General features: G+C 36.5%; 1 protein-coding gene across 2 annotated transcripts in view; it reads left to right on the top strand.

Moving 5' to 3' along the window:
- MED23 (mediator complex subunit 23) overlaps window positions 1–27,365 on the top strand; it is a 40,204-nt gene that overhangs the window by 2,886 nt on the left and 9,953 nt on the right. Inside the window, exons 2-22 of one of the 2 annotated variants that reach the window (XM_054062692.1) lie at window positions 117–148; window positions 244–328; window positions 1,060–1,187; window positions 1,315–1,426; window positions 2,261–2,359; window positions 2,841–2,942; window positions 3,670–3,739; window positions 5,297–5,409; window positions 6,627–6,722; window positions 7,310–7,327; window positions 15,106–15,306; window positions 16,252–16,395; window positions 17,586–17,731; window positions 18,290–18,535; window positions 18,723–18,865; window positions 19,416–19,590; window positions 20,905–21,068; window positions 22,210–22,334; window positions 22,814–23,019; window positions 23,924–24,104; window positions 25,052–25,222. In XM_054062692.1, the coding sequence (XP_053918667.1) occupies window positions 117–148; window positions 244–328; window positions 1,060–1,187; window positions 1,315–1,426; window positions 2,261–2,359; window positions 2,841–2,942; window positions 3,670–3,739; window positions 5,297–5,409; window positions 6,627–6,722; window positions 7,310–7,327; window positions 15,106–15,306; window positions 16,252–16,395; window positions 17,586–17,731; window positions 18,290–18,535; window positions 18,723–18,865; window positions 19,416–19,590; window positions 20,905–21,068; window positions 22,210–22,334; window positions 22,814–23,019; window positions 23,924–24,104; window positions 25,052–25,222 (2,757 nt within the window). The remainder of the gene's footprint in view (window positions 1–116; window positions 149–243; window positions 329–1,059; window positions 1,188–1,314; window positions 1,427–2,260; window positions 2,360–2,840; window positions 2,943–3,669; window positions 3,740–5,296; window positions 5,410–6,626; window positions 6,723–7,309; window positions 7,328–15,105; window positions 15,307–16,251; window positions 16,396–17,585; window positions 17,732–18,289; window positions 18,536–18,722; window positions 18,866–19,415; window positions 19,591–20,904; window positions 21,069–22,209; window positions 22,335–22,813; window positions 23,020–23,923; window positions 24,105–25,051; window positions 25,223–27,365) is intronic. The other variant, XM_054062693.1, reaches the window with a different exon arrangement.

Genomic DNA, 27,365 nt, shown 5'->3' with positions numbered 1-27,365 from the left:
ATCTGTTTCTGCTACAGTCCCATAACAGCATGACTGTTATTCTGTGCTTTATCCTGTTAATGTGGTACTCATAGAAAACCTTCTGTAATAACTCATTCAGTGTTTTTCTCTTATAGAAAACAGAAGTAATTGAAGAAGCTTTTCCTGGGTGAGTGCAATGTTAGTTTATTTGTGCAAGATGTTCTGTATACTTGTGCTCTTTCATTGGATGCTGCTAATAACTAATGTTCTTATTTGCACTAGTATGTTTATGGACACTCCTGAAGATGAGAGAACCAAATTGATCAGCTGCCTGGGCGCTTTTAGACAGTTCTGGAGCAGTCTTTCCAGGTTAACATTTAATTTGTTGCTTACATTTTTTAATATAGTGAAACCTCATTTAATAGACAAAACACTTAAGCTGTAGGGTCTGTGTCCAGTCCTTCAGAATCTAGTTTCAGATATGGTGCAGTAAAGAATATTGGAAGACTTTGCAAGAAGATTAGTTTTGGCATTTGTGAGATTACATAGCTGTTCAGTCAAGGTTGGTGTGCAGTGCAAATGAAGATAAACAATTGGAAATATAAAGTAAAGAAAATAAATGAAAAATGGTAGTTTGTTATAGGAGTTCTTGTAGAAGTGAGTAAGTAGGGGAAAAATAAAAAGAAAATAGATGTTTATGTTCAAAAATTACTGTCCAAATATTGAATAACTTTAGGTACTCTTCTGTGAGTGCCTGGTCATCTTTGTTTTCACCAGATTTGATTATAATTGTGAAAATGAAAGAATAGTATAGAACAGTCAGTTCTATTCTATTCTGTGCTAATTTATATGTGAAAAAAAAAGTTGACTAGAAAGTCATGTTTCAGCTAGGAGGTGTTTACAATACTGGACAACTGGACTTCTTCAAAATAAGATCAAGATTGTAGGGAAAACTGTATGTTGAATGGCTGGATAGCTTCTGCCATTCATAATCTTATTCTTCTGTTAATTTTATTTCTTCGTGATAACATGCTGTGGGTATGGATTTTAAGGTTTATTTCAATATCTTTAAATACTTTCTTCCCTTTATTGCTTTTTCAGGAATCCCATGAACAGTGTGTCCAGTGGATTGTAAGATTCATCCATAGCCAACATAGTCCTAAAAGAATTTCTTTTCTTTACGACTGTTTAGCAATGGCAGTAGAAACTGGACTTTTGCCACCAAGGTAAGCTATGTCGGAATGAACAGATAAATAGGATCCGTGGAAGTTGTAAGACAACGTTGTAAAATTACTACTGGAGGGCATGTGCTTATTGTTTGTCATTGATTCTTGCATTGTCTCCTTTTGCTAGGATGGTTTGTGAATCTCTGATAAACTCTGATACACTTGAATGGGAAAGGACGCAGTTGTGGGCATTAACGTTTAAGCTGGTCCGAAAGATTATTGGAGGTGTAGACTACAAGGTATCTTCCCCCCCATTCCATTTTTCATGATAAGAAACGTTATTTTCTGGCTCTGTTTTTATGATTTTTGTGTTGGAGGCATCCACTGTTTCAAAGTCTGCTTTGACTGTGAAAGAAAAAAATAATAATTGAAAGAAATAATAAATAAAAATAATAATTGAAAGAAAATAATAATAATTAATAATAAACTTTTTATGCTTTTTCATAGTTAAGCTTTACCTTAATAGATAATTCTGTATGGACTATGCAACTCCATTTATTCTTTTCTTTATTACACAGTCATCTTCCATCCCTTTTCCATTGCAAGCTAAATAAACCTAATGCAGTTGCAGAAATGGTAGACATAGAAATGTAGTGCTATCGAGTCTTAAGACTGAAGTTCTCACATCTGCTGTGACTCCTGTTGCTAGGTAGGAAAAAGGTCCTGAAAGCTGAGTCGTTGGCAGGGTACAGCTCTAACAAGAGGAGTAGGGAACCACACATCTCTTGCAGAGAACCACCTCGCCTACCTTGGGAAGGGTGTTAGAGCAAAAACCATAAAACACAACATTGTACTTCAGTCAGTCTGTGCAAGTCATTGTAGGTTGGATGTGTCTGGATGCATATGGAAGTTTCAACACTTATTTTCTCGTCTGGCTTATCTTAAGATTGAGGAGTTCCTTAGGGAGTTTAATGTCATTAGCGTTCACATTTTCAGAAGCAGTCTGTCTTGTGACGCTTGGCAACAAACTGGTACTTCGTCTGTCAAAATATTATCTGACCATGTTGATTCTGTAAACTTTCTGCCAATAATACAGGATATCTGAGAACATTATTTTTTTGTGCTTTCTTTAGGGTGTGCGTGATCTGTTGAAGGTGATCCTAGAGAAAATCTTAACAATTCCGAACACTGTGAGCTCAGCTGTTGTGCAGCAGCTTTTAGCTGCAAGAGAGGTAAGCCTCATTCTTTTTTTATTTGTGAGTTTCTAATAGCTGGGATGGCTCTCTTCAAGAGTTGATACAGTTCAAAAAAGAATTATTCTTTGCTGCCCTAATTCTTTTCTGTAATTGCATTTTATACAGTAAACAGCTTTTGAGGGATAGTGTAGATAACCACTAAAATCCCTAACAGGAGAGTCAGGCCCAATATTTGAATTACCTAAGCTAAGATGTACTGAATAAAACTAGTGATTGTTTTCAGTACTTTGTAAGCAGACATAGAGACATAATTTTACTTAAGCTTAAACACTCAAACTTACACTTTTACAATTAAAGCCAAGTTTTACATGAATGTGATACTATGAGAATACCACTTAAGAAAAGGTATTTTGACTTACACGTCTATTTTTTTGGGCTGCCTGAGACTAGTAAACAGACTACACCATTTTTTACCTTATCCAAAGTCTTTTAAACTGATTTATTTTTTTATTTATAGGTGGTAGCCTACATTTTGGAAAGAAATGCATGTTTGTTACCTGCCTACTTTGCAGTTACAGAAATCAGAAAACTATATCCTGAAGGAAAACTTCCCCATTGGGTAATGATATGAGATATGATATGATATGATATGATATGATATGATATGATATTTGGAGTTTTGTTCCACACAAAAGGAAATTAATTTTATTTTTTTAATACGAAGTTTAAATGGAGGTTTGAAATCTGTTCATCATTAAACTCTGTGTTTAGGCATGTAAATTAAGATAAAGGCTTGACGGGATTGCAGCAGCAGCTCCTTCTGTTCTTGCATGAAATTGAGGACATAGTTTTGATCTATGTCCTGATGTTCAAAACTCTTGGTCTTCTGAATTGGCTTTGTTGAATATATTTGGAAATGCAGGTCATGCTTACCTAGCAGTTTATGCTTTTTCTGTGGCTTCAAGATAAGAAAAATCACTTTAAATAGCTGACCAGTGTTTTCTTTATTTAAATTCAGATGTGCCATATGCAATGGAAACTGTCATTATTTACTAAATGAATGTAATCTGTTACTAAAAATATAGTATGCATAGGAGAAGCAGTTACTCTATAAACTCTCATTTGGGTGCAATCTGAAAAGAGTGCTTCTTGCCCCTTCTTTGTAAGACCACATTTTTCCTTTTTTAGGATCTGGATCTTTTTTCTGAGTTGTTGAAATGTGTAGGAAGCTAGTTATTTTAGTAGATTCCTGTGTATTTTATTAAAATGCATATACTATTTTTAAGTTTTAAATATTCCTGCTACTTAAACCGTTAACTTTTTTTTTTTCTCCCCTTCTTACCCAGTTACTAGGTAATTTAGTATCGGATTTTGTGGATACCTTCAGACCTACTGCAAGAATAAATTCCATTTGTGGTAAGACAGTGACTTCATGAATGACTTAATAGCTCAAAACAAACCAATTTTTTTTATAGCCTTTTGAGGTGTTTATTAATATAAAAAAAAAGATTCAGATCTTATGTTTCATGCAGTATCTTTACTCTTGTCGATTAGTTCTCAGGCTTACTTCTCTTCAGGTTTTGCTTTGAAGGGGAAAATTCACATTGGTCAGATAAAAGTATTTTTTCTACGAGCTGGTAGTTGAAGTGTACCACTTGTTACATGGCCATACAGTTCCTAGCTACAATAGATGTTAAGAAAATTGTACGTTTCTGTGCTCAAGGATTTTGACTTAATACAGATCCACTGGCATGTTAGTCACAGAGTGGTTTCTGACTTCAGTTTCCATTGGAGCTTTTGTAGATGCTCAGCCTTATCCCTATTGTTGCAAGCTTCTTTGTGAACATATCCTAGCTCAGATGAGTATTGGCTCTTCTCTGAAAAAACAACCTCACATTTGTTTATTGCTGGAAATTTGAAGATTAAAATTTGGCTGGTTTAATTGTGTGGCCTGTTGTATTTTCTTTTCTTCAAAAGAAAATATTGTTTTCTTTTTGCTTTGAGAATTAAGTAGCTTAATAACAGCTGTGTTTGATCTAAGCAAGCTTTTTCAGTGCAGAGATTAAGAATGTAAATTCATCTGTAATGTTCCAAAGTATTTTGTGTTTCAGAAGCGTATAGTTATTCTGTTGAAAGTGTGGGATAGCTTTTAAGCATATGACTGCCAGGGATCACACAAAAAATTTTACCAGTCTTGTGTGTGTAAATGACCTGCAGATACATTTGAAGGGAAGAAATAACTATTTATTTAATACTTGTTTTATTTGATGGTAGTATGGCCAGTCTTGACAATAGAAGTCATGGAATTTGAACTGACAGTCAGATTTGAGTGAAAGTTGAGGCACCTAAATTTAGGTGCTGATATGTAGATGCACTAGGGTCTCATTTCAGATGCTTGTGTTTAAGCAACTGAAATAAAGCCTGTGTCTAATCTACACTGACTAGCAAGTCTACATTTACCCTACAAAAAAACTCTTAACGTGCAATCAGCTGAATTGGCTAGATCTCCATTGACTGTAATTGGAGTACTGAAGCTTGTATTTGACTAGTTGACTAAAGAGAATCCTGCCCACAGTTCGTCTTACAGGGTGAATGAAGGAAAATTGGAAGACTAGATAATATACTTAGATTAGTTCTACCATTTTCTCTGTGCAGAGGGTCAGTCTAACAAAATTAAATTCTTAGGTCAAACAGTCTTCTAGTAACCTAAATGAGCACTTTTAGATTAATGTTTGCAAATACTTTTATTTTCAGGGTACCCACCTGAACAAATGGGGATTTTACTCCTTAGATATCTTATTAGTTGAAAATAAGTTAGAAAAATAAAACCAGGCTGAAGCAATCTTTTGGATAAAAGCTTTTGTCAGTGGAAATTTAAGGAGGACAGAAAAGTGGTTGAGGCCAGTGTGTGCATCAGAATGATTAAATAATAGGCCAGTTTCACTGTTTTAGAATTTGTTTCATTGCATGTAGGTCGCTGTAGTCTTCTTCCTGTGGTAAATAACTCAGGTGCCATGTGTAACTCATGGAAGCTGGATCCTACAACCCTTCGTTTTCCTTTGAAAGGTCTCTTACCGTATGATAAGGTATGCCTTACTAAGCTTCTTAAACATGTTATATTCAATAAATACGAGGCTTTTATCATCATGGGGGGAGGGAAGTAATTTCAGCTGTGAGTATCCGGTTGTTCCATCTGGGCTAACATTGAAGATGTACATTTTTTCGCTATGTTATATTGTTCAACAATTTCAAGCTATATGCATAGGACCTTTAAAGTAGCATGTGGTACAGCTGCTGCCCAGGTTGCTGAAGAACATGACATGTTTACTGTGCTTTGTGGTTGTGGAGGAGTAGAGAGCAAGTGAGAGCAGGAAATTGATTGGAAAAGTAGTTTAGCAGTGAGGAGATTAAAAACACTGGGAAGGTAACTTCTTTTCTGTGTTCTTTGTAATTCCATAGGAAAGATAATTTTACATTTCAAACTTGAATATAAGTTGGTTTATTTAAGCTTAAAGCTCTTGAGTGCGAGATAGTGGTGTACTGAGAGAATTTAAAAACTATAAGGGATCAGGACAAAAGTCCACGTTGTCCAGCATCCCATTCCCTGCATCCTAGGTGTCTAAGGAAGGGTATAAAGATAATATGTCTAATGTAATATGTACTGTTAACACTCAACAGCCATTATAATTTTGGATGTTTCCTGAGGCAATTTCGGTTTCTGCATGTTTAGTAAACCTTCCTGTTCCAAATATTTGTTCAGTCTCCTCCTGGCCCATGTAACCTTTCAGCATCCTCAACATCCCTTTGACAAGGAGTTCCATATTTTAGCTTCTTGTTGCATTGAGGAATCAGCTTCTTCTGTTTGCTTTGAACTTAGCTTCAGATAATGTTTTTTTTTAAAGTGATTTAGCTGTTGGAAGATACAGTGAGTAGATGTTCCGTATCTGCTTTCTTCACACCACTCATGGTTTTTCTGCATCTTAGTCAGTTGGCTTCCTCAGTTGTCTTGCCTGGCTTCCTTTGAGTTCTTGATGGTCTTCCGGTATTTCAAGGCTGGAAGTTTTCAAAAAGCGTGCCATTCTTTTACTGGATGAAGAGTGTTCATCTACTTGGTCCCGTAAAGTCTGTCACTTCTTAAGAGCTGTGATCATTTCCTCCTTTCTTTTAGGTATTAGAAAGCAAAAAGATTTGCTAGATAATACGTATCTGCATAAATTAAGCAATCATTCTTACACTGTTTAACTCAGTTAAGCATAATCTTGAGGCAATATATGTTTGTATGTGATTGCTTTTTTTTTTTAAGGATCTGTTTGAGCCACAGACTGCTTTGTTGAGATATGTGCTGGAACAACCGTATTCAAGGGATATGGTCTGCAATATGCTAGGTCTGAATAAGCAGGTACTGTACTATCCTGTAACGTGTGGTTTAATTCTGCATAGAATCTGCACTATTCTTTTTCTCTTTTCTTTGCTATAGCTAACTAAGCAAAACAGTTTAGGTCCAGAGAGTGATTTTTTTATTTTTATTTATTTTTAATTTTTTTATGAGATCATATTAGGTTGATTGGACACTGTTGTTCCTATCATTTGTATATTGCTTTACGAATGTTAACTTGAAAAGCAGAGATTTAAAATATGATTTTTTTTTTTGCATTGCTTTTTTTTCCTATAAGGCCAGCCTCAAGTACACCTTTGACAGACAGTAGGAGGTGACTAGCTCAAACAATAAAAATGGTTACTGTTCATGTCATTAACTTTTTAAGTGTTGTTGTACTCTGTTTTATTGGCTTGTTAAACTACTAGAATAGTGAAAAGCTGGGTTTTGTTCTGTTACATTTTTTTCTTTTTATATCTTAGAATGGGAGGGCTTAGTCTGACTTGGGGATCCTTGAGGCTGGCCTCATAGTCACTGTTTTGTCTTTTCTTTTTTTCTTCCTTTATTTTTGTTCTGTCCTGTCTTGTCCTGCCCATCCTCCAATGCTCTAGACCTTGAACATTGCTCAGGTATGTTCACAACCTTACTGTTGTATTGTGACTAACGATACGCTGGCCGCTTTGTAGCCACTGATTCCAGTTAGAGAATACATGTACAGTCAGGGCTTGAAATTGGCAGGACCATTAGTCAAGGGCAAATTCTCACAAATCTCTAAAGATTTGAGAGATGTAGCATAAAGCTGACAATCAGCAGTCCTTTGGTCCTAATATATTTGTTGGAATGGTCTGCTACCATTTCCCTTACTAGTCATAAGAACTTTTACGTCGCTGGAATTTTCAGATGAGGAGAGATGCTTAGCTCAAAATTTCTTTCCTTATGCCAATGGAAAAACATCCACTGTACTCAATTGTAAGGTTATAAAGCTGTAAATATATCATTGTTTTGTTTTGTTTTGTTTTTTTAAAAAAAAGCTTTACTAGTGGAATTTTCTTATTGTTAGGAAGCCTTGATAATAAATGTCCCAACAGGCAATTATAATATTCTCCAAGCTAAGTGAAAGAAAAGTAGTGCAAAATACCATATGAAAAGTACTTTGTTAAAATTTGTCTACTTATTTAATTAAGTAGATAAACACCTGAGCAAATTAACCAAGTGGACTTATACTTGAAATTTGAAATCATAAGTATTATATTCTACAGTTAATCCCTGGTTACAATAATCAATTCCACACCTGCTTTAAAGAACAGTGTTTTAAGATTTATAAAATAGCGTTGCTGTTTGCAATACTATAGTGAAGGTTGTGTCAGTGTTTCCATTTGAGAAACTTTTTTCAGATTTGTACCCTGACTATAAAATTTACATGATACTGAAACTTTGTGTATATTTCCCATCGCAAGTGAAACACACCAATGCTCTTTCTGGACTGGGACAATGGTTTTGAATGCACAGATTCCTACATCTTGGCTTTAGGACAGTCTTTTGTATTTGAAACTTAAAGCAGCTGAAATGTTAAACGTTCGAAACAAGCTGCTAGGTTTAGTGTTGAAATGAGTAGTATTTGTATTCTGTGTCTATTTCTGTGTCTACATTCAGGTAATAAATCAAACTACCCCTCTGCACATCTTGTAGCCATTAAATAAACAAGATCTAGGTGAAAAATTTATTTTTCTTCTAATGGGTAGTCTTGTCTTCAGGTCAAAAAACATCAGTACTAAAAATGCTGAGTTTAACTCTGACTTTACTCTTCTCTAAAAGTAATAAGAGAAAATTTCAATGACTTAATGAAATATATTGATCTATAATTTTTGGAATTTGTTCACTAGTATAGAAATTCCTACACAAAGTTTCAACCTGGCATGGATTTTTATGGCCCAGGAACAAACTTGAAGAAGGTAGCTTATAAAGGAAATGCTGACAGAACATGAACTATAGGTGTGTTACTACAATTATGGCAGTGTAAAGATGTTTGGGCTGTTGAAAAATTGTGAGTTAAAAGTATAAATGTAGAATAGGGTGGTGTAGTGGTATAGAACAGGAAATAATGTTCCATTTAAACGTTAATATACTCTGTTTAAAACTGTGTAAAACATTAAAATTTTACTCACTTTTAGGTGCAAATTAACTTCATATTATAGTTGAATTTGTTAATGTAGCCACCTGACAGAAAATAGTAGCCTGCATTTCAGAAGTTTATATAACTGTATCGATGCTTTCAGTAAAATGGTTGATGATTTTGTATTTTATTATTAGAATTGAACTAACCTGCAGAAACTATTTGTCAGTAAAACAGAAGATGCTTAGAAATGCAAATAGTGCCAGGTTTGTTTCAAAACATGTACAGAAACACCTCAAAGTAATGATCATTATTTATTTATGATCATAAATAATTTATGTGAAGCTGCTTCTGTGCCCTGTCAGCTATTTACACAGATCCAGTTGCAGGATTGGAGCCTTCATTTGAATCTTTTGGCATCACAAACTAGGTATGGTCCAACCAAATTTGTCCTAGTTCTCAAATATTCTTGGAAGATGAACAATGAAATTTTCTGGTTCAATCTTAACTAAGCAGATCTATGTTAGAAAACTGTTTACTCAAGCCATCTGAATTGTGAAAACAAACAAACAAAACCAAGTCCGGCTGTCTTGTTAACTTTGCAGAGAGAAAAATGAAGGTAAAACTTGATATGTTTATAGATTCATATGTTGCTTTCAGGATTCGAAGTTTTGCTGTGGTGTTTTGCGGGATGAGGTTTTCTTATAGCCTTATCAAGTGTGGCTTGTAAGTCTAGATGTAATAATACAGACTTCAAAATTCCTTCTGTTGGAGTCTGGGGTTTTTTATTTTTCACTGCTGTGTACTTCTGTGTGGGACAGAACCTTCTCTTCTGTACCTGTTTGAACTTGTCTGTAGGGAGTAGAGATTTAAATTGTGTTTTGTCATGTATGTTACCATGTTTTATGATTGGACTCAATGATCTTAAGAGTCTTGTCCAACCTGAATGATTCTATGTTGATTTAAATTCTGCTGTTAGCTGGGATAATGCTCCCATTATTTTATTATCCTTTAAATAATTTGTTGAGGTGTGTAACCGTCTGGTTTTATTGAAAATAATTAACAGTTCAAAGTGTCTTGATACACTGATGCCAAATTAAGATTCAGTTTAGACATCCTACAGTTAGTTATTAAAACTGAGCTTTAGTAATGTCTTAGGAATATGAAGTCGCTGGAACGTATTGGTTTCTACGTTTACCTTCTCTATATGTACGGAGTTACATGAAAACAAAAATGCCATTTTGGCTTGCATAATTGCAGTCCTCTAAACAATGAAAAACATTCTTAAACTTTGCTTTCTCTGTTTTCGGGATTGTTTGAAAGAGGAGGTACTTTTTATGTGTCTTGTTTCTGTGTTGTTATGCAAACTTTAAATTAGCAGCTATTGTATTAATTATTTTGCTCTTGAAATAGTGTTATTTGGCTGGTCAACTTTTAAACCAGCAGTGGTGATCTGCAGCTTTGAGTAGGAAATCATCTATGCTATACTCTGTTCAGGTGACTGTGTAGTTGTGTTTTCTCCTAGCTGCAAGCCAGGATAGTTTGCTTGGGGAAGATGGTGTTTATTTCATGTCTGTGCATGCACTATGTAAGCAGAATCACTGTGAGTGAAAGAAATGGCATAGTGCAATATTAAAAAAAGGCTTTCCTTTGCCTTTTACTTTTAAAATATTGTAGGTTGATGCTGGGAACTTGATATCGAATATTATTAGTGTTAACAAGGCAAAGTACTTAGGCAGTGTGATTATTTTTTCTTTATTTCTGGTAGTAAGAGTGTGTGTTGAGAACACTTGAGTGCAACTTCCTTGTTGAAACTTACTCCATTTTTTTAGTGAGGAAAACTTGAGAATGCCTCCCAAACTTAATAAAAACAGAATCAAGGATAATATTAGGTTAGGGCAAAAATAACTGCTGATTCTAGCTATCAACTTTAAAGCAGTGTATCTGGGCTTTAAATAAAATTTATTCAAAATAAGAACATTAGAATCGCCGCATTTTTTTGCCAACAGAAATGAGTCTATTTATTCTGGTAGCCTTGAATTCTGGAGTCCTGTGACTGATTAATTTTTTGAAGGTGTTTTGAGCTGCTGCTTGGTTGTGGAAAACCTTCTTTTGCAGGAAGTTGTTGAGATGCTTGCAAATGCGGTAATCAGTGGGAGAGAGGTCTGGTGAGTAAGTTGGGTGAGGCATAGTTTCATGCAACTTCTGCAGAGTCAATTGTGAGACATGCACTTGGGCATTGTCATGGAGAAGAATTGGGCATTTTTGATTGACCAGTATTGGATGTAATTGTTGCAGTTCTTTGTGTATTTTGACAATTTCCTGGCAGTACTTCACTGCTGTAATGGTTTTGCCAGGATTCAAGAAGTTGTGGTGGATTATTCCACTTGCTGACCACCAAACAGTGACCATAACCTTCTTTTGATGCAGCTTTGGTTTGGGAAGTGTTTTGGTGTTTCTTCTCAGTCCAGCTGCTGTGCGTAATGCTGTTGGTTGTTGTGTAGAATCTATTTTTTGTCAAATATCACAATGCAGTCAAGAAATGGATCGGGGTTTTTTTGCACAAAAGAAGCACAGAGCAAACTTCGTAAGGGTGACTTTTTTGATTTTCATTCAGCTCATGTGGCACCCATTTTGTCAAGATTTTCCAGTTTGGTGCAGTCGACTTCTGCAACCTCTCAAGTTGTTTTGCATGGGTCCACTTCAATACTGGCCCTCAGGTGGTTGTTGTCTATTGCAGAAGGATGTCCATGACCCTTCTCATCTTCAGGGCTCTTGTTTCCATTACAAAGTTTTTGGGACCAATGTTGAGCTGTATGTTTGTTGTTGGTACCCTGGCCAAATGCTTGGTTGATGTTGCTTGCAGTTTCCCCTGCTTTATGTTCCCTTTTGAACTCATACAAGAAAATTGCTCAGATTTGCTTTTTCCTCATCCTTAATTTGACAGCTTAATATAAAAACAAAACAGTGAAAACAAGACCATTAACATAAATAACTAGAAAAAATTTTGTGCTTTAGAATAGTATACTACACAAACACAGTTAAATAAAAGCTTAATTCAAAATTAGCATCACAGTTTTCAGTGACAAAAGCGGCAACTGTTTTGGCACCAACCTAATATAAACAACAAGCTTTAAGATTTTGTGCCTTGGTAGCATATAGTTTTGGGAAATGGAAGTAAGAGGTAAACTATAGTTCTGTTACCTTACACATTTTCAATTAGACTTTTGGACACCCCGTTTACTTTTACAGGGATCTTGGGCTGTGCTGTCTGGTCTTCTGAATCCATTTCTTAAGTGCAGATATGTATTAAATATTTTTTAGTTTAAATGTTTTTTGCTTAAAATATTCAAAAACTATAATAGCTTGCAGCTAGCCTTACTGACTTCTTAAAATGCTTTCCTTTTAGGGAATGCTTTTAAAGCGATTCCCCTCCCCTGCGCCAAAAAGAAAAGCCAAACAAACACCCTGCTCCCAAAAAACAAACCCTAAACCAACCCAAAACAAACAACTAGCTGAAAAAAAACCAGCCAAACAAACCCAACTGAAGCTATGATCGACCTGAAAAAGTACGTCTAGTCCATCAAAGGGCTGATCTTGAGACATTTTAGTATCAAGTTGTCATGCTGGTGCTTTTTTTCCCCCCCTGTATTTCTTTATCATTTAATAATGTTTTCAGTGAGGTTATGTATTTGTCAGATCTTTAAATATTATTTTCAGGGCAAAATGGAGAATAAGCTTTTAGGTTAGCAAATTACAAAAATTCAAATAATCCTCTCTTTAGGAAAAAAGTGTAGTGGTTTTGAATGCTGTATTTTTCTATATATGTAGTACAAACCAGCTTTTTTTGTGGGGTTTTTTTGTTGTTTTGTTTTGTTTTGTTTAAGCCATACCAAAACATGATTTCCTACTTATTTGTGAGAGGAACCAACTCTCACCTGTATTTTTATTCATCTCGGTATATACTGAGATGTTCTTTCAGTTATGAGACTAATCCTGCACATTCTTGTGCAGCACAATATTTTTTCTGAGTACTCCAAAACTATAGATACAAAATTTGTGCAAATGTGTATATTCACTGAAAATACGGAAAACAAGATGCCAGAAAACTAGATTAATGAAGATAGAATGTGAAGTATTGCTATATTTCTTATGGAAAATTGTTCTTAAAGCAATAAAAGTATGATTTTCAGAATGAAAGAGTGAAATATTTTTTTTTTTAGTTTCCTGGCTCCTAAATTTTCCCAATCTTAGAATTTTTCAGAATAGTGAAAATTCCTACTGGAAATTCTGGCTTTCTTTTTAACAGTAATATTTTCCTGTTGTAGTGTTTGAATAACTTTATTCTAAATTAATATAGCCTAACATGATTAGGCTTTTGGGCATTAACCCAGTGCTTAGCAAATTATTAAATTTCAAGCCCTGTACGTAGTAGTTTTGCATGCTGGATTATAAACTAGTCTGTAGTGTTGTCTGTTGCACTCTGCTCTGCTTCATAATTAGTTGCTTTGGGAGGGGCTAAAAACAGCACAGAAAAACCCTGAAGTATTCTCAACTACTGGTGTTAATACTGCTGTCTGTAAACCTGTAATGTGGTTCATCCTTGATAATGGCGTTGCATACTGGAAGAGAAGATGAAGCTGTAATAGATGCTTTCTGTTTTAGTTAGAGGTTTGTGTTAAGCATGCTTCAGGAAAAGCACAGCTAGAATTGTAGCTTTCTGCAGTTTTCAGCTGGCAAAGAGCATGCGACAGGGGATGCTGTTCGCTATGTTTTCTCAACTTTTTCCCATTCTTGCATTTTATTTTTATTGAAGAGAATCTCTTTTTTTTCATAGCAAAAGACTACCATTGATGAAGGTAGAACAAGCATCTCCTTTCAGCATCTCTCTTTCCTTTTATTATTTCTTCTTTATTAATTAAAAGGGATTTAGGCTGCCTGGCTAGTAAGTCAAATAACTCATCTAAGGCATCCCTAAAATGTTTTGTGACTATTGGGGCAATCTTTTTTACATATGCCTTTTTGCCTCTAGAAAGGGATACTGCATTTTCATGATTAGTGTTAGCAGCTCAGTTCCTTTTCTTTTGTATCATTAAAGTAATAATGTTTTCTTTAAGGTTGCATTATGTTACAGGCTTGAGATTGAGAAAAACAAAAAAACAAACCAAACAAAACTGACCATTCCTCAGTAGAGGTTGTAATGAAACAACAGGGGATAGATTATTTCTGAATAATGTGTCTTTTTCACTGTCTGGAATAAGTTCAGTTCCACACAGCTTTTTTCCTTAGTACTTTGTATAACCATACAAATACTGGGGAATAAAATGTTGATGCACTAAAGAGCTTGTGATATGAGACATCATACTTGGTGGTCTTAAATTAAAGATCTAACATCTGAGTTCCAAACCACTGGTAGTGGGCCTGCTTTACCTACATGTGTACTAACATATGTTTCTGAATATAGAATGCATTCCTTACTTGATCATTATTAAAAGTCATTAGGGAGGGTGTGTATTTTAAAAGATTTCTGAGTTTGCATAGCTCACTGTTGAGATTGTGGCATTCTAAATCTAACATCTAAAGAGTTCATTGCTTTCACTTTCTGTCTGTTCACAATATATAGTACATACCATTTTAATCAGATTAATTTCAACTCTTTTGATCTCGTTTTGTACCAGATGGTAGTTTATCAGTAGGACAGCACCTGATTCTAGGGTTATTAACCAGTTGCCAATTCTGCTGCTTGTTGTAGCAAAAAGTGGTATGAAAAACAGAATAGTCATTAAACACCTATACCATATATTGGGATATTTCCTCTGTTTGGTGGTATAATTGATAAATCTTTTTCTTTGTGGTGATCCCTACTTTAAAAAAAAAATCCAGGGAGAAAAGAGGCAAGGCAAAAAAATGAAAAACAACAAAAAAAGCCCCAAACAAACGAAAGAATGACCACTGGTGTATTAAATGGACTTTCTTTTCTGTGGATGCAGGAATAGAGAAATAAGAATCTGCGTGAATTTATTAAAAAACATGAACAAAACCACAGATGTTATTGGTCTGTTGATGATCTGTGTTTTGGAACTGTGTAAGGAATTATGTAATGTGATAAAATGTAAAAATTGTCGTGACCTGTAACATAGTGCAGCTTTAATACACTGGCTTATCCTTAACTTAAGTTCAGACTTCATTTCATGCTTCCCAGCCTTCTGTCAAAATATTGTACTGTTACTGCAACTGTACAAGTTCTGAAGTGGCAAGGCTTTTGGAATACTGTATCTGGTCTCTGCCTTACAGCACAAGCAGCGCTGCCCTGTGCTGGAGGACCAGCTGGTGGACCTTGTGGTGTATGCCATGGAACGGTCTGAGACTGAAGAAAAGTTTGATGATGGTGGAACCAGTCAGCTTCTGTGGCAGCATCTTTCCAGCCAGCTCATTTTCTTTGTGCTCTTTCAGTTTGCAAGTTTTCCTCATATGGTCCTGTCACTCCATCAAAAGGTAAATTGTTTGTATCTCTCCCATGTGGTAAGAAATTACAAGCTTGAAAAAAAAAAAAAAAACCCAACTGACTCGCCCATGCTAGAAGTACCATATGTGTAAGAATTAAGTTCTAGATCGTTGTCCTCTGTAGAAGTCCGTCAGATTCTCAAGTTATATTACTGTGAGCTAGGTCTGTTTCTAGGGTTTATAGTTAGAGGATGTTGCATCACATTTGAGTTCAAAATGTGGTAGTAACTAGAATAAGGCGATAAACTGGCATAATTCTGAAGATCCAAGTACTGTGCTGTTGCATCCAGTTGCAAGCTTCAAACGGAGCAAACACTCTTCAGTTTGTGAGCTAAAGAGACATGCCATGTAAATGATGCAAATAGTTTTTGTTTAATCAATTTAAAGCAATCTAATCAAATCAAATATCGTTTGTGCAATTACAGCGATATTGACCATCGCAGTCCTAAGTTTAATTATTGCTTCCTAATAATAATTCCATTGCTTACTAGTATTTACCCTTTTCTCTGGTGCTCAGTACCTCTCTGAATTATAAAGGTAGTGGTTGTGGCAGTCCTCCATTAGAAGATAGAGGAGATGTTAACAATAAGTCAGCACAATCCTGAGCTCTTTGCTGCGGAAAAGTATTGTGTCAGTGGTAGGAAGGGGGTGCTCCTTCTCCTCACCGTAGGGTTAGCTTGTGGCTGTTCAGATACAGTTTCTAACAAGCAGTACTTATTGCTCCATTTTCATTTGTCCACAGCCAATGTTACATAAAAATTTAATATCTATTTTATGTTTTACTTTTGGTTGCTAGTTTTCTGCTGGCTTTGGTACCCTTGTAATGTCTGCTGTCACTACAGACTGTTATAGTCTGCCTTTCTACTTTTAAAGGAATATTTGTAGTGAGTTTTGTTCTGTGTGCAGTATTTGTTTGTTACTGAGTGTTTTTGACAGTTGGCAGGCCGTGGTCTCATTAAAGGAAGAGACCATCTGATGTGGGTACTACTCCAGTTCATCTCTGGCAGCATCCAGAAGAATGCACTGGCTGACTTCCTCCCGGTTATGAAGCTTTTTGACCTCCTATATCCTGAGAAAGAAGTAAGGTTTTTCTCTGAAATTAAAAGTTTTATTTTTAGTTCAACTTGAGACCTGTACGTGTTAATATTACTGTCATTCTTGAGTCAGTGCTAACAACAGTGGGCTGCATGGTTGGAGAGATATGTTTCATAATTGAGTGAAAACTTTCTGGGTTTCTTAGCTATGTTTTTCCAATAATTGTTGCGATCGTAGGCCCTGCCCCACGTTGGGCACCATTTACTGCGACTGCTGGCCTGGCCTCTGTCTGGGCCCTCTAAAGACCTCCCCTTGGGTGCTTTAAAGACATCTCCTTGGGCTGCTCTAATGACTCCCTGTTCTAAAGAACTCTCTGTTATGCCCTGGTCCTTATTACCTCGTACCCCGTTGATTGGCTCCTTCCAAAGATCTCACAGCTGCTGCAATCAGGCCCAAATCAGCTGGCCACAAATGATCTCTTATCTAGCAACCTACAACCTACAAATAACCAATTTTGTGCAGTGTTTTTGTGGGCAAGAAAGACTTCTGTTAACTAGTCTATTCTTTGACTTTGGTTGACTAAAGTTTTGAGGTGTTAAGGTATTGAGGATACTGTTAAGGAATAATATGGAATTTTATTGTTACATCTGGGCTGTAACATAATAATGCATTGACACATACGATTAATGGTTCCTTAAAATTCATTCTGCGGTAGCAAATAAAATCCTAGTCATGCTTTGTACTTTCCTCTAGAATTAAGGTTCTTGGAATATGGGAAGAGTGGTGGGACTCTTTACTTTAACTGAAGTGATTGGCTGAGTTACACTTGTTTAAATTGTTTGTGGAACTAGGACATTCCTGAGGATTCAGTTTCACTGCAGTTTATCTATGGCTGTTGCTCTTCAAAAAATTTGTCTTGCTATCCTCTTTTATGCATTGCTGATATCTCACTTGTGCTGTCAGTGGTGTTTGTGCAGTAGTAACTGTACCAAAGGGAGAGAAATGTCCTCGTTGGCAAAAGGAGAGAGCCAGAGTGCCTTTTCCAGTGGCAGTAATGAACATGAGTCTGTAGCCAAACCTCTTGAATTTTGGGGCATATCTGTTCTTTAAAAACGTTGCTTATTATGTGGCAAGTCAGAAAAAGAAAAGCTTGACCTTATGAATGCTTGCTATCTCAGTTGGGGTTTTGTATATTAATACATGCAGTTTGTCACACTTGTGTGTTCTTTCTTTAGTGTATTCCTGTACCTGATATTAACAAACCCCAGTCAACTCATGCTTTTGCAATGACCTGTATTTGGATTCATCTGAATCGGAAGGCGCATAGTGACAACTCCAAATTACAGATTCCCATTCCTCATTCTCTTAAACTTCACCATGAGTAAGTTTAAGTTTTTTTTTTTAATATGTTGATTTGTCTTTGGACACAATGGAATAAGAATCTCCAAGTCTGTATTCAGAATGTATTGTGTGATAGGATGCTGCATAAGGCTTGTCAAGGGAATTTGACAGAACTAAGAAAGAACTCAAAGTCAAAATATGCTGTTATCATACAGCTGACAGAAATAATATATTATATCTAAGATTAATAAATCTTTTTTGCTGTAGGAGAATCTGTAACCAAGTTGACTATCCTGTTTTATTAGGCTATGGTTTGGAAAAAGTGGGTTAGCATTACCCTGGGCTACGTTTTGATAGGAAAGGTGATTTTTAAAGTGTAATTTTTGCCGTGAAGTGTTTCTCTGATACTGGAAAATTGTAACACAGTGGAACTGTGGCATAAGATGTAGTCGTTTTGATGTGATACGATTTATAAGGGTTTTTTCCTACTATTTTACAATGGATTTTTACTGGTTTTATTGTGGCTGTAATCCTGGAATGCATGTGTATGCTTCTGCTTGTTTCTTTCTACTTAATGTTTAATCTCCTTGGGACACAGGTTTTTGCAACAGAGCTTAAGAAATAAAAGCTTACCAATGAATGATTACAAGATTGCCTTGTTGTGCAATGCTTATTCAACCAATTCAGAGTGTTTCACTTTGCCAATGGGTTTACTAGTAGAGACGATTTATGGAAATGGCAACATGAGGATACCTCTTCCAGGGACTAATTGCATGGCATCAGGGTCTATTACCCCATTACCAATGAACCTCTTGGACTCACTCACAGTTCATGCCAAAATGAGGTACAGTATGCAACTGGCTTTTTTTTTTTCCTTTTTAACCCGTAAATATGTGTGTGTAACTAATAAGCATCGGGAAAGCTTTCCCGTGCCTGTACCTGTCATGTATAAGTCTGTTTATATATGTAAAAAATGTCTTCACTTTCAAGTCATTGTTTTTGATTGAAAAGTACTTTCTGTCTTTCCTCAGTCTGATTCATAGCATAGCTACAAGAGTGATTAAGTTGGCTCACGCAAAATCTAGTGTGGCCTTGGCTCCTGCTCTTGTGGAAACCTACAGTCGCCTCTTGGTTTATATGGAAATAGAGTCCTTGGGCATCAAAGGCTTTATCAGTAAGAAAGAAAACCTTTCTTCCCCCCTTCTTCCTTTTCAGTAGCATTTTCTTTTAATTACAGCTAGAGACCATAGTAAAAACGAGTATCTAATGATGTGGCATGTTGAATACGTGTATCGTTTTTTTTAATATAGCAGAAATTATAAGTTATCCTAGTGCTGCAGTAAATTTTAGATGAGTGTGCTGCTGTCCCTTTATGACATAATTTACATGGTCAGTATTTTCCTAGTTACACTGTTTTGCAAAAAAATGCTTCATAGAAAGTCACAAGCAAAGTTACTTAATTAGATGCAAAAGATACTTTATTGCACTCATTGGAAGTAATTTGAACGTCTACCGTGTATGTTCCTTCAAAAGATTATCGAGCTCTATACATTTATAGCACCTTCAGAGAGTGCTTACACATGCACCCTTTGGAGGTAATACGAGTTTCAGGTCAAATATCTAATTTGCAGTCTAATACAACTGCCTGTCCACAGTGTACTCTGTAGTTGTATTATGAAGTGTAATCACTTGGAAAACTGACTTTACAAACTCTTTTTCATAAGGTCAGCTCCTGCCAACAGTGTTCAAGTCTCATGCATGGGGAATTTTGCACACTCTGCTTGAAATGTTTAGCTATCGGATGCATCACATCCAGCCTCATTACCGAGTCCAGCTGCTCAGCCATCTTCATTCCTTGGCTGCTGTTCCACAGACTAATCAGAACCAGCTTCATCTGTGGTGAGTGATGGTTACCATATTTAACTGTAATCTCAGATTCCTCCTTCACCATATGTCGAAAGCTGCATGGGAACTGTTTAAATGGGACATAAGCACTTCCCAGTCTTAGTTCTGTTGGCTGAATTGTTTTATGATAGCAGGTCATACAGTTAGATGTTAGGGGTAGTACTCTGCAGAGTTGCATGAGACAACCCCTTGCGCAGACATGACAGCCCGGTCGCAGGTCAATACACACCAGAACTGTTGTGTCGGGAAGTGTCAGAAAATTATTGAGCTTCTTGCACTGGAGGGCAGTGCTTGCTACTTGTAGTGGCAGTGACTGCCATCTTCCAGATAGGACTGCACTTTTCTTACTCCTGTAGAGGATGCTTAACTCCATTACAAGAGTTAAGCTGGTTCCACTTCATTCTTTAGTAAAGTTAATTTTCAGTCAGATCAGAGACATAATCTGATAATCCTGCAGCTGTAAAGGAGTTGATGCAAAGCTGTGGTGGCTGTAGATGAACCTGAATGGAGAAAAAAAATGTCATATCAAGGAAGTCTAATTACACAGTCATTTCTTAATCCAAATTTTTATTGTTCAGTTCCTTATCCTTTATCAAGAATAAAGAGAACAACTGAAGACAAGCTTCTCCTTAAATTCAGAGTCTTGCTCTTTTTGTTCATGTAAATCTTGTTTTGTCATCTGTTAATCAGTCACTTCTGATAAGCACTACATGCAACTATATTTAAGTAAACTAACCTATGGCTTTGGCATTTCAAAGACACAGTATTATAAAATCGTCTAAATTACTTCAGACTACCTGATGTGAAAAGGACTTCCAGCTACAGCACTGAAAAATAAAGTGCTTGTAATCAAAATCAGTACTTCCTCATTTCTTTAATAAGGACAATTTAGTGCTGTCTACTTTGAGGTGGTAGTTAGCTTTGAAGCTTCTATGTGTTATTCATGTCTTTTTCCTTCTGGTTTTGTGTATTGATGTATTCTTGTTTAGATGAAGACTTTTAAAGGATAATAAAAGAGAGCTCTAAATTGGAGAGACTTGAAGGTCTTTTTTAGGGGCTTTGCACCTGGAACTCTTACTAAATCAGCATTTGAGAGCTTTATTTTCAAATAAAGAACCAAATAGTTGATAGCAAATTCATTAAACACTGGAAAAAAGCAAACTTTTCCAAAAGACTAGGAACTTCACTTTCAAAATAAATGTTTTTTTATTATTTGAAGCAGAGAATGCAGGAAGAACCAGTACTTTGGGAATCTTAGAAGCAGCAGTATAAGTATTATTTGTTAACTGGACTGTTTCCTTCTTTCAGTGTTGAGAGTACTGCTTTAAGGCTGATCACTGCTTTGGGCAGCTCAGAAGTCCAACCACAGTTTACACGATTCCTCAGTGATCCCAAAACAGTTCTTTCAGCAGAATCAGAAGAACTCAACAGGGCTTTGATCTTAACTCTAGCAAGGGCAACACATGTCACAGGTAATAGCAGTACTGTGAGGTAGCATCTAAGTGAAAGCTGTAGTGAAGCCATTTCTCTAAAATGCTGTTCAGTAGAATGTTATGGAAATGACCCGGTCATAAAATGTCTCTCATACACCTCTAGTTTTAAAGAAGCGTAATTTTAATTTCCAACTGCTTATTTTAGGCAAAAAAACTATTTTTAAAGCAGTAATCAAACCAGAAGTTGTTTAAAAGTTTCTTTTTATACAGAGATATAGTGACTGGGTTTTGTTACTATCTTGTTTTTGGTTTCATTATTTTAAATTTAAATGTTTAGATCAATTACTGATACATGCTTTTTAAAAGAAAAAAGAATGGAATGTTCATAGCAGGTATATTGTGCATGTGGAAGCCACCCGCTCTACAGCTTACCTTTAAGAAAAAGTAGTGTGTGTCTTGGGTTTGGCTTCTTGGGGAGGAAGAGTGGGAAGCTTTTATTGTGTGTTTTAATGTTTTTAACAATGTGCAATCACGTGGCTCAAGTTTTTGTAGAAAAAACATCCCTCTCAAAGCTGTGTCCTTTTTTATGGTCCCAGTCTGGAAACTTGCTGAAGAGCTAGAACAGCTGGTTTCACAAAAACTGATGGAGGTGATTTGAAAGGGAAAAGGCTTTTTGTGTTAGGTTTTTTATTTTTTTTAACCTTTGCTCAACCTTTAATGTTAAATCAACACAGAGGTTGGGGGGATGTGACTTGTGTTTTATTTCTAACACTTAATTGGGAAAGGTATTGCTGAGCAGCCTTTTTAAAGCAATATAAAATGGAATCTGGCAATTTCATCATCATTATCTTCCTCAGGACTTCTTAAGTAATCAGTTAATTAGCAAAAGCTTGTCTTACTGTCATTACAGGAAATTAAATACAAAATCTTTAAATCATGATTGCTTTATTTCTAGCTCAATATCTAAAAATAATTTTGTTATTGTTAATTGCATAAAAAAAATAATATCCAGCTTGCTCTATAGGGTAAATAAGACTCAAAGAAAGGAGATGAGAGAAATTAGCAAAGAAAGAAACCTTGTTGAACTAGCAGAGCCTTGATTTATGTGACTACAAAAGGAATGCCAATAAGAAATAGATTTTTTTGTGTGAAATGCTAACATCATTGATCCATTTTCTAGACTTCTTCACGGGCTCCGATTCAATTCAGGGAACTTGGTGCAAGGATATATTGCAGACTATCATGAGTTTTACTCCACATAACTGGGCATCGCATACACTAAGCTCATTTCCAGCTCCTCTGCAGGTAAGTATCAAACCTGGAGATTTTATAGTTGGAAATACAGAGAACTTACTCTCTTAAAAAGATTCTTTGCCTTTTACTAGTTGGTGAGATTCTTGTTCTGTCTAGACCACATTAATCTCAGGTCCCTAAAGAATGTAGCATGATTGTAATGTTCATATTTCTTCAGAAAAGTATTAGCTTCTCCTGGAATATTCTAAGGCCAGGTTTCCCCATCTGGTACTTCTGGGGGAAGGTAAATCGGATCTTTTAAGAATTAAAAAGAATATTGGAGAATCCTTTTCTCTTGGCGCAATTTGTTGTGTTGCTCTGTTAGTGACAAATAAGTCGCTGTGGTGTCATGGTAAAGCAAAAACCCTACCTAGTAGGTTTGTATAGTACAAGGAAGTAGGAACTCATGAGGCGCTAAGTCAGGGGAAAGTTTGCCTGTTCTTACGCTTTATTGTAGTCTCTCATTCACAGCAAAGGCTGCTTTATTTCAGGTATTCTTCAAGCAGAATAATGTACCTCAGGAAAGCCGTTTTAACTTGAAGAAGAACGTGGAAGAAGAATACCGAAAGTGGAAGTCTATGACTAATGAGAATGATATAATCACACATTTTTCTGCGCAAGGTTCATCCCCACTTTTCCTTTGTCTCCTGTGGAAGATGTTGTTGGACACAGATCACATTAATCAAATTGGCTACAGGTGAGTGTAAAAGATGTGCTATTTCAAAGTTATTACAGCAACACTCAGTTCTCAGGACATAGGCCTTGTGCATTAACAGCTTGATTTGTTCTTTTTTTGTTAATTCAGAGCATGTAGAGCATGTGAAAAAGGAGCAAAGATAGATATTGGCAAGTGTATCATAATAATTGTGCAGTAAGATTGGTTACACTAGCCAGAGAGAGAAGGATGCAAGGTGCTTGAATTAACCAGTTTACTTGTAATGGCAGTGCTTCTGTCATTCTAGAATAGTGAACAGAACACAAAAAGCATTTATTTACTTAGCTTTTATACATGAATAAAGGCCAAATTTAAAAGAAACCCCTCACATTGGATTAAGATGAAAATCTGTTATAGCAGTAGTAGTGCTACAGTTTTTTTATTTGTCCTCAGTAGTAACAGCATCAGCTCTAGCTCTGAAAAATAGATTCTTTGCAGTCCTTTCTAGGTCTGTTGAAGCAATATTTATAATAGCATGTGTGACTCTTCTGTGCAACAAGGGAATAGCAGTACTTTAATGGTATGGTTATATTAAAACACACACTGCAGGGAAATCAAGTTGAGTTGCAGAAAATTGTTTTAAGAGGTGTATAAATCAAAATGTGTAACTTGAGCATTGGTTCTGGACAGAATATTATCCATAAAAATTGCTGAACTTGAAGCATTTCTTCTGATTAGTGTCCAGGCTTTGGAATTCTGTTGCTCTTTGGTTTTTTTGTGCTTTACTTTGCAGTTTCCTGAGTTCATTTAATAAAGGGAGAGGTTTGGGGTTTTGTTTTTGAAGACAGTTATATTAAAACCCACTAACTCTTCCAAACTACACCAATTAAAACATTTTAAGAACAGTAACAATTGGTTGGGTGTTTTTTTTATTTTTCCATGCTAGAGTGCTAGAAAGAATTGGGGCCAGAGCTCTGGTGGCACACGTCAGGACATTTGCAGATTTCTTGGTGTATGAATTCTCTACCTCTGCGGGAGGCCAGCAGCTCAATAAATGTATTGAGATTCTCAATGACATGGTGTGGAAATACAACATTGTAACACTGGATAGGTTGATACTGTGTTTGGTAAGTATTGCCTTTGTTTTTCACCCAGAGTCTGCTTTCTGAGTTACTTTTGCAGAAGCAATCTTTTTACAAACCCTGGGTTTAAATAGTAACTATTTTCTAACCCTGTAATCAAGTAAAATAATAGATTACACCTGTAAGCCACATAAAAATCAAAGTCTTACTGTTCTCTGAGGCCTGTTGTTCTCCGAGTCTTCAGGGAAAGCTGCTCTTGCTTATTTAATGGCAACTGTTGAATTGGTGTTATTAAATGTTGTTATTAGTGCCTTGGGTCTTTGACTTAAGAACCACGCAATTTTTTCTGCAGCCTGAAAAAGTGGAAAGGGTATGGCGTGTCATGATTCAGAAGAAAATGGAAAATTTTGAAGTATATTATTAGAGAATGCTTTCTTTGCTTAGATTTCCCCCTCTTTCATGAGAAAAGTAAGAGAGAAATGGCATTCTCTGTCTTTTCAGGTTACCTTAAAAAATAAAGAAGAACTTGCTAAGAAAGTTAAGTTTTCCTTCAGTAATTATTCTTTACTTATATTTTAAAATCTCACGTTCATGTAAACCTAGTTTGAATTTTAGATTGGTTTTCAGACTGAGGTTCAAGCATGTCAGGGTGGCCAGAATCTTGAAGCAATCTTAACTTTATTATAATTAATAAGAGAGCTGACAGCTAAAAGAGAGCTGGAATTCTCAGGGAAGATGCTGTCACTAGGGAGTTTGTTAAACTTCCTGCCTATGGAGTAAAAAATGTGGTGGTTACTTTTCACAGGTGATTGAACCTACCTCTGTTGTGTGTCTTTACTTGAAAAATGGCTTCGAAAGACCATATATTCAGGGCGAATTTGTGTGCAAGTGTACCTAATGTGCAGCCAAACTTACTAGCCAATGTTTAGAAGTTATAAAGCAGACAGCAGCACAAACTGTAATTCCATGTTTTCTGATCCATTTTGTTTAAGGCTATGCGTAGTCATGAAGGAAATGAAGCTCAAGTCTGTTACTTCATAATTCAGTTACTGTTACTGAAGCCTAACGATTTCAGGAACAGAGTGAGTGATTTTGTGAAAGAGAATTCTCCGGAGCACTGGCTGCAGAATGACTGGCATACTAAGCATATGAGTTATCACAAGGTATCAAAGCTAATAAAATCCTTTTATCGTAATAGTTTCTGTGTGTTGAAATCAGCCAGAGAATCCTGTAAATGACAGGAGAGCTTTGTCAATTTTTTGAGTTACTGAGTCATAATTTATTTGGGCTAGTATAAAAAAAAAATCATTATGTTTATATAATAACTTTAAAATTATAGTGCAGTGATATTCAAAGACAGAAGCAGCTGAAGAGTTCGTTGGAGATTCATTCTTGCTCATCTACATCCTGTTGTTTTAAAATCTTGGTTTTACTGACATTCAATTAGAAAAGAGGTTTTGTGCTTCAGGGAGAAGGTATTTCCTTCTGGTAATTTTTTACTATAACAGTAGTTAAACCTACGTTTTCTCCTGATTATTAAAAGTTTCTTCCATCTCCTGTGGAACAAGAACATAGTATGTTAGGGAAGAGAATTGCTGAGATGTTAATGCTGCTGTAAATATAGTGTCTTCTGGTGGCTAGAAAAGGATGTACCAATGGAGTGTTCTTTCAAAAGATAAACCAACACCGAAATGAAGAAGATACAAGCAAGTGCTCATATAGTTAAACACATACAATCTAGTTCTTATCCAGAAGCTATTAAGTCTGTATTAGCCTTCTCCCTTAGCCATACAGTGTCATAGCAGTGCCTGAAAGACTAAAGGGGGCAGGGAAGCAAATTGTTTTAGCCTGGGAGGTGGTCTGACATGGCTGCACAGTTACTAGACCCAATCTCGCATGTAGAGATTACAGGTAAAAAACTAAGCTCGGCCTTTAGCTGCACTTGTTTGGTATTTGAGTATGCTCCAGGGAGTTACTATGTATGTATTTGTCCTGGTTTAACTACAGCTGGCAACTAAGCACCACACAGCTTCTCACTTACCTCCCCTCTACCCCGACCTCAATGGCTTGGGAGGGAGAATGAAGAAAGAAAACCTCATAGATTGAGATAAACAGTTTCACAGGACAGCAAGAGGGAGAGAGGAGAAGAAGAATAGAATACACAAAATAAGTGATGCACAGTACAATTGCTCACTGCCCAGTGATCAGTGCCCAGCCTGTCCCTCACCAACAGGTGCCTTCCCTTGGGCAAATCACCTGTTTATATACTGAGCATGACATTATATGGTCAGTTTGAGTCAGCTGTCCCAGCTAAGATCCCTCCCAGCTTCCTGTGCATCTCCTCACTGGCAGAGCTGGGGAAGCTGTGAAGTCCTTGACTTGATATAAATACTACTTAGCTACAAATAAAGCCATCAGTCTCTTATCATCATTATTCCCGTATTAAACCCAAAATCATAGAATCACCAGGTTGGAAAAGACCTCTTGGATCATCGCGTCCAACCATTCCTATCAACCATTAAACCATGTCCCTGAGCACCTCATCTACCCGTCTTTTAAATAACTCCAGTGTTGGTGACTCGACCCCCTCCCTGGGCAGCCTCTGCCAGTGCCCAATGACCCTTTCTGTGAAAACTTTTTTTTTTGATATCCAGCCTGAACCTCCCCTGGCGCACCTTGAGGCCATTCCCCCCTGTCCTGTACCCTGTCACCTGGGAGAAGAGACCAGCACCCTTTTCTCTTCAACCTCCTTTCAGGCAGTTGTAAGCAGTGATAAGGTCTTTCCTCGTGCTCCTGTTCTCCAGGCTAAACAACCCCAGTTCCCTCAGCCGCACCTCATAAGACTTGTTGTCCAGCCTGTTCACCAGCTTCGTTGCTCTTCTCTGGACACGCTTCAGAGCCTCAACATCCTTCTTGTAGTGAGGGGCCCAGAACTGAATACAATATTCGAGGTGTGGTCTCACCAGTGCCGAGTACAGGGGCACTGCACCAAATACTAGGAAGAAAATTGACTCTATCCCAGCTGAAACCAGGACAGTAGTACTTCTAGTGTTCTGATTCAGAACACTACAATACAATGCAGAAACTTTCAGTAGTGCTGATTTCACCTAGGTTTTCTCTTAAAATACTTGACAAGGGACACAGAAGCACTGGCTGCTTTCAACTTTGCCTTGCGGTGCTTTGTGTTCTCGTATGTGCACTTTGAGTAGGGGGGGAAAATTTGTTTTTTTTTTTTCTGAAGAAACTGTTATCTACTAGTCTAATAACTAAATAATTTCACTTGAGTTTAATTTTTCTTCAGTAAGC

The sequence above is a fragment of the Cuculus canorus genome, chromosome 3 (genome assembly GCF_017976375.1).
Source record: "Cuculus canorus isolate bCucCan1 chromosome 3, bCucCan1.pri, whole genome shotgun sequence".
NCBI classification, from domain to species: Eukaryota; Metazoa; Chordata; class Aves; order Cuculiformes; family Cuculidae; genus Cuculus; species Cuculus canorus.
The sequence above is the reverse complement of the archived record's forward strand: the minus strand, read 5'-3'. Positions and strand labels throughout refer to the sequence as shown.